The sequence below is a fragment of the Dama dama genome, chromosome 13 (assembly GCF_033118175.1).
Source record: "Dama dama isolate Ldn47 chromosome 13, ASM3311817v1, whole genome shotgun sequence".
NCBI lineage: Eukaryota > Metazoa > Chordata > Mammalia > Artiodactyla > Cervidae > Dama > Dama dama.
In genome coordinates this window covers 29,601,161-29,613,723 of record NC_083693.1, presented here as the reverse complement: position 1 = coordinate 29,613,723, position 12,563 = coordinate 29,601,161, and the positions used below count along the sequence as shown (strand labels likewise).

Genomic DNA, 12,563 nt, shown 5'->3' with positions numbered 1-12,563 from the left:
AATGCAGAGGACCCAGGTTCAATCCCTGGTCAGGGAACTAGCTCCTACATGCTGAAACTAAGACCTGGTGTAGCCAAATAAGTAAATAAAGAAAAATAGATACTAAAACAAAACAAAACAAAAATAAACAATTTGACCTGGGGCCAACCACATGGAAAGCATTATGTCTAGACTTTTATACTCCATGAGCCAACAAATTCTCCTTGTTGCTGAAGTTAGTTTTAGTTGGGTTTCTGACTTTTGCTATTGAAAAAGTCCACCAGGATTTGATAAGGCTGTTCCAAGTCTTGACTACAGTCTCAATTTTCCTCTTTGTTAGATGGGGATAATCATACTTACATTTTACAAAGTGACGTAAGGCTTTTATCTAAAATACAGAGACCCCGGTAGATGCACTGTAAATGTCAGTTCCCCGTCACATTTAGGTGGTGTGTAAAGCCAAGACAATCATCCTAAATTTTTCTTCCTTATCTCAGAGGGACCTGCCAGCCACCATGCCTACTGTGTAGAGGAAAAGGATACTATAGAGCGTTTTGTTTTTGTTTTTGTTTCCTGCTGTGTTTTCATTCTCATGATGAGGACGGCAAGGGGCAGAGTGTCTCAGGTGGGGATCTCTTTATCCAGGGCGCATTCAACTAGTCAGTATCAGCGCCATGAGGGAGGTGCATGCCAACAAAGACTGTGTATAACTCGGGAGAAGGTGGATGGGGACACAGAAACAGTTCAGTTCAGTCACTTAGTCATGTCTGACTCTTTGAGACCCTGTGGACTACAGCACACCAGGCCTCCCTGTCCATCACCAACTCCTGGAGTTTACTCAAACTCATGTCCATTGAGTCAGTGATGCCATCCAACCATTTCATCCCTGTTGTCCCCTTCTCCCACCTTCAAACTTTCCTAGCATCAGGGTCTTTTCAAATGAGTCAGTTCTTCACATCAGGTGGCCAAAGTATTGGAGTTTCAGTTTCAGCATCAGTCCTTCCAATGAACATTCAGGACTGATTTCCTTTAAAAATGGACTGGTTGGATCTCCTTGCAGTTCAAAGGACTCTTAAGAGTCTTCTCCAACACCATAGTTCAAAAGCATCGATTCTTTGGCGCTCAGCTTTCTTTATGGTCCAACTCTCACATCCATACATGACCACTGGAAAAACCATAGCCTTGACAAGATGGACCTGTGTTGGCAAAGTAACGTCTCTGCTTTTTAATATGCTGTCTAGGTATGGTCACAAACCATGCAAGCATTCAGCCTTGGTAGGCGGTCTTGGGAGAGGCTGGGGTGCACTAACTACCTGCAGTTCTCAAAGGCACCACATGGTGTCTTCAGAGAGGCAGGCGTAAGCTTTGAGCGGCAGGGGACTGACTCCACCCATTTTCCTGGGAAGGACAGCTTCTAGAACAGAATAAGGCACCTCTGCGCCTCCCTCCTAGGCCCCCAGCACCTCTAGGGTTCCCAGGCAGCAGACAAGAGGAAGATAATTCCTGCCTGCCCTCACTGTGCCTCTCACACCTGTGTGACCTCAGGTAGTCAGTCAACCACTCTGAGCCTCAGCCTCTCCAGAGTGAGTCCACAAAGGTTATGAAACCGCGAAGAGTGGGCAGACAAGTGGGCCAAGAGAAAAGGGGGCCACACAGAGCCGGGCGGACTGGGTGTCTTGCTTACTTGAGCAGAGTGGCTCCTGCTCTCCTTGTGGGCCTATGAGGCGAACCGTCCTCACCAGGCCTGGGACTCTGGCTGACCTCATTGCCTGGGCCCTGCTGGGGGTCTGGACTGAGTGGGAACGAAGGATACACACCACAGCCGCTTTGGAGTCTGGAAACAATATCGCTGTTTATTTAGGTGACATCTGCCCTCCTAAGCATTCTGACGAGTGGCTTACTCGTCAGGTTTAAGGCCCCCCCCAACCCCCAAATCATGTCTCTCCCCTTGCTGGCTTGCAGAGGTCCCAGACTGCAAGCCAGGCCCAAGGCCTACTGAGCTGCAGCCCTTTGTTGTGTTTCTTGACCTCAAGAGCGTTCCAGGGCAAAGCCTGCCTGCTGCCAACCTCTTCAGAGCCTAGGGCCGCAGGCCGGTCACTTCTTAAGGTCCTCTTTTTGGAGAAGCAAGGAATACCTCCGAAGCCGGGTCCAGTGCTCTTCCTCTTTCACCTTGCTCTTCGCCAGGTTCTGAATACTGTGGGACAGGCAGTTGATGAGAGGAACCTGCTTTGTATTGCGTCCCCACCACTCCCTATTCCCCACCCCGGGCTCCTAGGTCCCCAGGGCAGACCCTGATCGCCCTGGGCTGATATGAGAAACTCCCCAAATGACACATCTGCTTCCTGTCTGTGTTCTCAGGACTCAGCCTGGTGCACAGAAGGTTCCTGAATCGGCTTTGCAGAAGGAATAATAGGAGTGATGGAAGGTGAATTTATGAACTAAAAGTCTATTTGCAGGACCAATGTTAAATACATCCGAATGCCACTAGTTACGTGTAACATTTCTTGAGCACGTACTAGTGACCAGCACTGGGGGATGTGTTGGAAAGATCAAAGTGACTAAAACAGCTGCCCTCTCCCCCCAACAGTTTAGTGAGGTGATCAGTCACTAAGTCATGTCCGACTCTTTGTGACCCCAACTCTTTGTAGCCCGCCAGGCTCCTCTGTCCATGGACTTTCCCAGGCAAGAATATTGGAATGGGTTGCCATTTCCTACTCCAGGGGATCTTCCTGATCCAGGGATTAAACTCTTGTCTCTTGCTGTCTCCTGCACTGGCAGGCAGATTCTTTACCACTAGCACCACCTAGTGGAAGCCTAGTTTAGTGAGGTGACAAGAGGAAAAGAACATTTGTAACAGGAGGCATTTAAGATGAAGAAAATAGAAGAAAACTGTAGAGAAGAGCACTTCCTGCCTGGGGAGTGCTCCCAGAGGATAAGATTTTTGAGTTGAGTCTTTAAAAAAAAAATAAGTGCACAGTCATTGTGGCAGAACCAGAGAAGCCCAGGGTCACCCTTCAGGCTGCATACAGAGCTGGCCACCGGGAGTGGGCAGGAGAGAGGTGGGCTTCCGTCTGGGGAGGGGGTGCGGCTGCGGCCAGGTTTCTACCTCGGGTGCCTGAGTGAGCGGACAGTGTTTAAAAGCTCAGAGCAAATGGGAGGAGGGACACTTGTGGGGGAAAGACAAGGACCACAGCTTTGGGTTTGTTTTGCGGCTCTGCCAGTGGGACAGCCACACGGAGATGTCCGGTACTCAGAGCATTAAAGCATTTTTTTTTTTTAATGTAAGTAACCTATACTTTGCTTTAAAAAAAAAAAGGATACAAAAGTGAGTATACAATTAAAAGTAAACCTCCTTCTTACCTCAGACCCTTATTTTCTGTTCCCGAAGAAACTGTAATGAACGGCTCCTTGTAAATCCTTGAAAACCGTTCAGACATACAAGTACAGACATGCATATCATCTCTCATTTTAAACTTAAATGGAAGAGTGCAACACACTCTCTGCCTTTTTCACTGAAAATGTATCCTGGCAGTTGCTTCCTGGCAACACTCAGATCTGCCTCTTTCTCTTTTCCTATTGAGGACCCTTGGAGTTTCCAGTCCCCGTGTGTGCGGTGTGTGTGGGGGTCGGTGGGCAGGGGCCAGGCAGAGGGTGTGCAGGCCTTGGCCCCTCACAGCTCATGTGCAAACCCAGCTCCTTCCCTTAGAAGCTGGTGACCCTGGACAGGCGGCTTGACCCCTATCAGCCTTAGCTTCCTGGCTGTACTGTGGGGATAAAGTTAACTATAGTAAGAAACAAGATGTGCCTTAAAGTACTTGGCAGAGTGCCTGGTACACAGCAGGTGCTCAGGAGAGGTTAATTCTTTTCATTTTTTTAAAATTGAAGAATAGCTGATTTACAATGTTGTGTGAAATCCTGCTGGACAGCACAGTGATTCAGTTACATCCTGCCCCTCGGCAAAGCCTGAGGGAGGGGGTGAGAACATCCCACTGCACAACTTCCATTTGGCTAAACAGGCAACCAAAATTACTCCTAACCAAAGACAAATCAGGCAAAATGATTTACAACACATTAATAAAGAACTCTTTAAAATCAAAAGAAAATGAGGACTTCCTTGGTGGTCAGTGGCTAGGACTTCCCACAACAAGTGCAGGGGGCCTGTGTTCGATCCCTGGTCAGAGAATCAGATCCCACGTGTCACAGCTAAGACCTGGCACAGCCATATGTGTAAATAAATTAAAAAGAACTCACCCATGAGGTGTGGAGAAAAGGGAACCCTCTTACACTGTTGGTGGGAATGCAAACTAGTACAGCCACTATGGAGAACAGTGTGGAGATTTCTTTAAAAACTGGAAATAGAACTGCCATATGACCCAGCAATCCCACTCCTGGGCATACACACTGAGGAAACCAGATCTGAAAGAGACATGTGCACCCCAGTGTTCATCGCAGCACTGTTTGTAATAGCCAGGACATGGAAGCAACCTAGATGCCCATCAGCAGATGAATGGATAAGGAAGCTATGGTACATAAACACAATGGAATATTACTCAGCCATTAAAAAGAATTCATTTGAAACTGGAGCCCATTATACAGAATGAAATAAGCCAGAAAAATAAAGACCAGGGAGGGAGGTGGGAGGGGGGTTCAGGATGGGGAACACATGTAACTCCATGGCTGATTCATGTCAATGCATGGCAAAAACCACTACAGTATTGTAAAGTAATTAGCCTCCAACTAATAAAAAAAATGAAAAAAAAAAGATAAAGATCAATACAGTATACTAACGCATATATATGGAATTTTAAAAGATGGTAACGATAACCCTATATGCAAAACAGAAAAAGAGACACAGATGTACAGAACAGACTTTTAGACTCTGTGGGAGAAGGCGAGGGTGGGATGTTCTGAGAGAATAGCATTGAAACAAGTATACTATCAAGGGTGAAACAGATCACCAGCCCAGGTTGGATGCATGAGACAAGTGCTCAGGGCTGGTGCACTGGGATGACCCAGAGGGATGGGATGGAGAGGAAGGCAGGAGGGGGAATCGGGATGGGGAACACATGTAAATCCATGGCTGATTCATGTCAATGTATGGCAAAAACCACTACAATATTGTAAAGTAATTAGCCTCCAACTAATAAAAATAAATGGAAAAAAAAAAAGAACTCACCCATGAGAAAGAGCCAGGTCGATTTGCAGAAGGAGACAGAGAAACATAGAATAGATATAACATAAAGATACTCAACCTCCTTAATTTCCAAATTAAAATAGTTACGAACTATCAGTTTTGTCCCTCATTTCTTGGCCAGTCTGGGGAGGGGGTAAGGATGCAGGGTGAATCTGCCCTTTCAGACATACCTCCCCCGTAATTCTGAAAGCCCACCTCCAATTTATCCCACAGAAATACTAGGAAAAACTCACAAAAATGACTGTGGGAGGATGATGGCTGGGAAATGGGGCCAGAGTGACCCCCCCGTGGTGGAGTCTGCAGTGGACTGGGGCGCAGATGGGGGAAGAGGGCTCAGGAGTGGGGTGTAGTCTGGGCTCTGGGAACCGGGCTCTGGGCAGAGGAGGAATAAGGCAGCTCAGAACTGGGAAGACGTTGGCTTATTTCCTAACTTGGGAATGCAGTGGGGACACATGCCTGTGACTAAGACAATGGAGGGAAGAGGTCACTGACCCGATGGACAAGAAGGTCTGGGTGCCTGGGGAAGGAGATAGCCGTGGGTATGAGCAGGACGCCGCTTTCTCTGAATCAGGAGGGAGACAGGGTGTGGGGGCGGGGGTGACCTGGGTGAGAGGGCAGCCAAGGTCCTGGGTGCTCTGAGAAGTGGGAGGCAAGTTTATCCACCAAGGGCACCGCAGAGGTGTGGGGAGCACGTGGAAGCTGGGCGGGCGGCTCTCGTGGCAGCAGTGCCCTTGCCTTTGGCTGAGTGTGGCGCTCAGCAGTGAGGAGGGACCCAGGAGGATGCCTGCCCCCTGAGGCTAGATACAGACTGTCCCTGGGGACAGCCCTCTCTGGCGCTCCAGACACCCTCCCTCCACCATCAGCAAAGAAAGAGTTTTCCTTCCCCGTGATGGCATAATAAATATGACTGTAGTCTATTGTTTTGAAGCAATGTGTTTACATCCAACTTCCAAAAAGATGGGCTGTCCATCTGCAAAGTGGGAGAGCAGGCGGAACATCTGTAAGGCCTCAGGCAAGACCTCTGAATTCCAGTAGCCTTACAGCGTGCACATGTGGGGTCTATGGGTCTATAAATCATTTTCCAGAGGTTGTCCCTCTGTTTCTTGAGAAAAGCAGAACTTCCCTGGTGGTGCAGCAGTTAAGAGTTCGCCTGCCAATGCAGGGGACACGGATTCAATTCCTCATCTGGGAAGATTCCACATGCCGTGGGGCAGCTAAAGCCCGTGTGCCTCAGCTGCTGAAGCCTGTGTGCCCTGGAGCCCTTGCACCGCAGCTGGAGAGAAGCCCCTACTTGCTACAACGAAAGAAAGCCCGAGTAGAGCAACAAAGACCCAGCACAGCCAAAGTAAAATAAATATATTAATTAATCGATTGATAATAATAAAAGAAAGGCAAAGGAAGGTTAGGACGGGCCCATGACTTCCCTCCTAGGGGTAATGAAGACCGGGCAGTGGGTGTATTCTTCCTCCACCCTCAAGGGAAATGTCATCTGGTGTCCACATGGGATCTGCCCAATCCCTCGCCAAGGGACTGTGTGCCTTGCAGATGTGGGACTGTTGGGTCAGCCCAGAAGCCCACCTTCTGCTTGGCTACAGGGAACAAAGGGGGCATGGAGGGAAGAAACAGAGGTGAGGGGGTTGTTTCTGGCAGCGTCCTGTGTCCTATAATTTCTGTCTTGTGATCAAAAGTCTGACCCAGCCGAGACGGCGGACTTGACATCAGGGAGTGGAACCAGAAGGAATGGTGCCCTGGAGGCCCAGGAGAGATGGGAACAGAAGCCAGGCCTGTGGAGGGGTTGGGGTAGCGCACTGGTGCTAACTGGCCTTCTTGCCAAGTCCAAAAGGCGTGCTTCAGTTTCACACTGGCTGTTTATAAGAGTCCCAAGTGCAGGTTTTGCAAAAACACTTTGGACAGAGTATCTTAAGTCTGAACTCTGAATCTATTGCCACATAAATCCATTGCCTTCAAGTTTCACCTAGTTTTAGGGCCAAGTGAAACTGTTTCAGTCACAAGGAGTAAACAGAGACCAAAAAAATGATTAAAATCCTCGGACATATTTATGTGCAAGAAACAAAGAATAAAATGTTAATGACAGAATCTAGGTTGTGGGAATACAGATGCTTACTGACTTTTTTTCGAAACTGAGGTCTATTTAACATAATAAAGTATTGGAGGGAGGATACTCTTTGGAAAAGCCCCAGATGTCAGACCTCAGAGCAAGTAGAACAAAGAAAGTGGAGGTGTTAGTTGCTCAGTCGTGTCTGACTCTTTGCGACTCTATGGATGTAGCCTGTCAGGCTCCTCTGTCCACGGGATTTTTCAGGCAAGGGTACTGGAGTGGGTTTGCCATTCCCTTCTCCAGGGGACCTTCCCGACCCAGGGATCGAACCTGGGTCTCCTGCACTGCAGGCAGATTCTTTACTGTCTGAGCCACCAGGGAACAGGAAATGCCTTGTCTAAATCAGTGTTTCCTAATTTATCTCTGGGACCTCGAGGGAAATGACTGAATCCTGTGATCAGGCCCAAGTAAACATCCCTTCAAGCTGAGCTGCCCCAGCCACACCATGCAACCCCTCCCAGCTCCTGCTGGGTCCTTGGACCCAGGGAGCACCTCCCTGAACTTTTCCCTTCCCCAAGCTCCCACTGCTTGTTCAGCCCTGAGCCCTGCACCTGGGCCCCCAGCCCCCCACCTGGTCAGCCCTGCTGACTCCGGCCCACTTCCCAGCAGAAGGTTCCCTGGGAGGCAGGCCCTTCCACCCCACCCCACTTCCGCAGTCCCTCCCGGGGAGGGGCTAGGATGTGGGACCTAGGAGCTAAGATGTGTTGATAAGGGAAGAGACACCGTTAGGAAGGGGAGATAGAGGATCCCCTTCTATACCCGATGGGGGCCAGGATGGGTCTCTGGAGACTGGAGGGGGTCAGGGCAGAAGGGACTGCCTTCTTAAGAGAGCAGACCCAGCCATGGGGGAGTGGGGAAGGATATTATAGACACCCTTCCCATGGAAATTTATGTACATAGACGTTAAAAACCAGAGCAATAAGGAAGTTTTTCTTAAAATTAAAAAGTCATTAAGTTGTATTCTAGAGTGACATAAAGCCAGATGAAAAAAGTGAACATGATCTCAACATAGTAAAAATGCTAATAATAAAATCTTAAGGAAATCTACTGATGCATTAATGGCAGCACTGGGATCTGGGGGTGATAGGTGTGATATTAATTTAAATAATAATTAAATTATTATTATTTTATTTAATAAAGAAATTAATTTTTCTTTATTGTCCTGCTTCCCAAATTTCTGTAAGTGCATATATATATATATATATAAAGCTTAGAAGACTGAGCACTGAAGAATTGATGCTTTCAAACTATGGTGCTGGAGAAGACTCTGGAGAGTTCCTTGGACTACAAGGAGATCCAACCAGTCAATCCTAAAGGTCTCCCATCCAAGTACTAACCAGGCGCAACCCTGCTTAGCTTCCGAGATGAGACGAGATCGGGCGCGTTCAGGGTGGTATGGCCATAGACTAGTCAATCCTAAAGGAAATCAGCCCTGAATATTCATTGGAAGGACTGATGCTGAAGCTGACGCTTCAATACTTTGGCCACCTGATGCAAAGAGCTGACTCATTGGAAAAGAATCTGATGTTGGGAAAGATTGAGGGCAGGAGGCAAAGGGGGCAACAGAGGATGAGATGACTGGATGGCATCACCAACTCAATGGACATGAGTTTGACCAAACTCTGGGAGATAGTGAAGGACAGGGAAGCCTGACATGCTGCAGTCCATGGGGTCACAAAGAGTCAGACACGACTGAGCAACTGAACAACAACATAAAGCTGAGAAATAATGAGTCACATTTTTTCAGTGAGTAATTACTCTGTTATGGTAGTAGCTCTACATGAGAAGCAAACTTATCAGGCTAAGCAGGGTTAGTTAAGCAGATGTCTGAGTGGTAACGTCCACTTGTGCCCCGACTGGGAGGAAATGGTCAGGGGCTAAGGCATCCTGAGTTGCTCAGGTCCTCGGCTGCCAGGCAGGAGGTAAGCTGCCCAGAGCTGGAGCCGCTGGCCTCTGGTCCCTTCCCACTGGGAGGGCAGTCAGTTGGCTTTTGGGTGAAGTGGGAAGGCGCACCCTTCCTAGGCTGGTGAAAGGAGGGGGTTAGACAGAGAGGACAGAAAGGGGAACATGCTCATTAAACTTCTCTGAGCTTTATCAAGCAAGAGCACCAGGAAGCTCCACACCATGACCCTCAACCCAGGAGAATAGCCCCACTACAGCCATGACCTGACCTCATTCTCTTGACTTTTTTTCTAAAAGCCATTGTTTGAAATTTTCCAAAAACATCCATATGTTGGGTAGAAAAGTTGCAAACAGGAAAAAAAACAAAGAGAAAACACCACACATGCTTCATTATCCAATATAATGTTGTGGATGGATTAGAAGAGACCCCAACTGGACTTCCCTGGTGATCCAGTGGTTAAGAATCTGCCTGCCAATGCAGGGGACATAGATTTGATCCCTGGTCTGGGGAGATTCCACATGCCTCAGAGCAACTGAGCCCATGGGCCTCAACTACTGAGCACTCACTCTAGAGCCTGGGGCCGCAACTACTGAAGCCCATGTGCTGCTCCACAATGAGAGAAGCCACAGCAATGAGAAGCCCTCACACCGCAACTAGAGAAAAGTCCCGCATGCAGCAATGAAGACCCAGTGCAGCCAAAAATAAAGTAAATAAATGAAATTTTAAAAAAAGAGACCCCTGCTTTCTCAGGATGGACTGAATACCATTAATGATGCTTTTATAGCAGGAAGGCGGAGAAGGCAATGGCAACCCACTCCAGTACTCTTGCCTGGAAAATCCCATGGACGGAGGAGCCTGGTAGGCTGCAGTCCATGGGGTTGCTAAGAGTCAGACACGACTGAGGGACTTCACTTTCACTTTTCACTTTCATGCATTGGAGAAGGAAATGGCAACCCACTCCAGTGTTCTTGCCTGGAGAATCTCAGGGATGGCGGAGCCTGGTGGGCTGCCGTCTATGGGGTCGCACAGAGTCGGACACGGCTGAAGTGACTTAGCAGCAGCAGCATAGCAGGAAGGAACACAAGCAGAGTCCCCTTGGGGCTGGGGGTTACAGACAGGGAAAGAGGAGGGGTGTATCACTTAACTGTTTATATGGATCATGGAGAAAGGGAAGGGGGCTCAGACAAGGGGCTGGCAAACACTTTCTCTACAAGGCCAGCTAGGAAATGATTTAGGCTATGTGGGTCACAGCATCTCTGCTGCAGCTGCTCAGCTCCTCTGTAACTCTTACATAAGCAGATGAGACATAAAGCAGTGGGCGTGGTGTCTTCCAGTGAAACTCTATTCACAAAAACAGGCACTGGGCCAAATTTGGCTGTAGTTTGCCAACCCCTGTCTTAGATGACCATGTCTGATAATCCAAATATACTTAAAAAAAGAAAAGAAAAGAAAAAGCAACAAGAAAAAGACAGCCTTGACAGGAAGAAAACACCAAATTGAAGCCTTTCTTTTCTACCAGTCTGAATTCACTACTCCTTTTCTTCCAATCTGAATGGGATTTAAATGCCGAAAAGGATCTTATGATCAAGGAAACCACTTATTCCATGGTCCAGGGACCACCTCAGGTGCAGAGACCCAGAACTTTACCTCTTTTGGAAGAATTTCTCGCATCTCTCCTCCAGGGGCAGTGCCTGGGCAAATGTTGGGGGGTCCAATATGCTAGCTTGAGGAATGGTGCAGTTTCTTGAGAAGTTTTCTAGGAGTGGGTAGTCCTCAAAATTAAAATAGAAAATAGAATTTGGGATGTCCTCAGCTTTGCTGGCAGATCCAATTTCATCTGGATGGTCTCCTGGGACGAAACAGGACCATGGTGTTCTGTTACAGTGATCACCTTTTTCGTGCGCCTTGCGGTCAGGGTGGGTGTGAGGGGGCTGCTCTCTGCTTACAAAGCCTGGATCACTGGTGTTGGGCTAAGAGGGGCTCACTTGATCTGGAGGAGCAGGAGTCCAGATGGGAGGCTTGCCCAGCATTTTATCTAAGTGCTGGTGAGGACTGAGCGGCGGTGTCCTGGCCTGTGGGGGCCGGGATGAGGAGTGGGGAGGAGACTGGATGGGGTCACCCTGTGCTTTATGTGAGGACTGAGAGGGTCAGAGGTGGTCAGCAGGCCACAGGTCTGGGTGGCAGCCCTCACGGTCCCCCTCCGTACCTCGCAGCAGGAAACACGGGTGGTGTAAAGACACGACAAACACTGGGTTCCAGGGGGCCGCCAGGGAGTAGGATCTGGGGGGAGCAAAGGAGCAGACGATCTGCGACTTGGCCACGTCCATGAGGAACACAGAGCCGTCTCTGGAAAAGGTCAGCACCTGGGGAGCAAAGAAATGGTGAGTGGGGACTTCTCCAGTCTGTCACTCATCCCAGTGTGAAATAAGAAAAGCAGCTAGAAATAAAAAACAAATGGAGAATTTATTCACCCTTGGGCACCCAGCCTCTGGATCCAGCTGGAGCCGTTCGGGGGGCAGCAGGAAAGTGTGTGTCTGCTCCTGTGGAGCTGCCGGCAGCAGTGGTAAAGAACCCGCCTGCCGGGGCTCACCTGTCTTCCCCAGTGAACCGTGAGCTCCACGAGGGCAGGTGCTTTCTCCTCCGAATCTGTGCCCAAAGCTGATCTAGTGCCCAGCACACAACAGGCCTTCAGCAGAGATTTTTTGGAAGGAATAATGAACACATTCACTAAAGAAGAATGAGGGGCCTGAGGAACCTACCATCCCAGGTAAGGCCTGGACCGGGGCCACGGCACAGATGGCTTCATCCAGGTACTTCACCGGCCTGTAGCAAACAGACACACAGACATCCAGACTGGGGGAGCTTTCAAGTTTTGCCATCTTCTCCTAGGCATATACCTATATCCAATACAGACAAGTTCTTCTCTAGAAGCATCAGGAGGTATGTCAGAGATGTTCACAGTAGCAAAAACTGGGAACCATCTAAATATTCATTGGTAGGAGAGTACTTAAGTAATTGTGTTACATTATATGATGGGATACTATATAGCAATGAAAACAAGAGCTGGAGCTGCATACAACATGTACCATTCTCCTGAACAATACTGCAAAGCAAGTCACAGAATAAATGGCATTGGAAAACAAATTGGAGAATACATAGAATATGATCCCATTAGCAAGTTCCCTAAAATATGCACAGCTGGACTGTATATGACTTGAAGATACAGTCATATGAATGTGGTTAATTCTTGAAGGAAAACAAATGATGAATTTAGGAAAACAGTGTGGTAGATTGAAAAAAATTAGACATCATATTTGGCAGTAACTCCCATTTAAAAAAAGGTGGAGTCTATTATACAAAGTGCAATA

The 12,563-nt window shown here is 48.2% G+C and overlaps 1 protein-coding gene across 2 annotated transcripts in view; it reads right to left on the bottom strand.

Annotated features, from left to right (window-relative positions):
* Nucleotides 1–1,892: 1,892 nt before the first annotated feature.
* The window catches only part of WDR93 (WD repeat domain 93), a 46,085-nt gene continuing 35,414 nt past the window's right edge, over nucleotides 1,893–12,563 (bottom strand). For both annotated transcript variants that reach the window (XM_061159605.1, XM_061159606.1), the window contains 4 exons: nucleotides 11,955–12,018; nucleotides 11,402–11,558; nucleotides 10,843–11,044; nucleotides 1,893–2,173 (listed from right to left, as the gene is read on the bottom strand). In XM_061159605.1, the coding sequence (XP_061015588.1) occupies nucleotides 2,074–2,173; nucleotides 10,843–11,044; nucleotides 11,402–11,558; nucleotides 11,955–12,018 (523 nt within the window). In that variant the 3' untranslated portion in view covers nucleotides 1,893–2,073. The remainder of the gene's footprint in view (nucleotides 2,174–10,842; nucleotides 11,045–11,401; nucleotides 11,559–11,954; nucleotides 12,019–12,563) is intronic.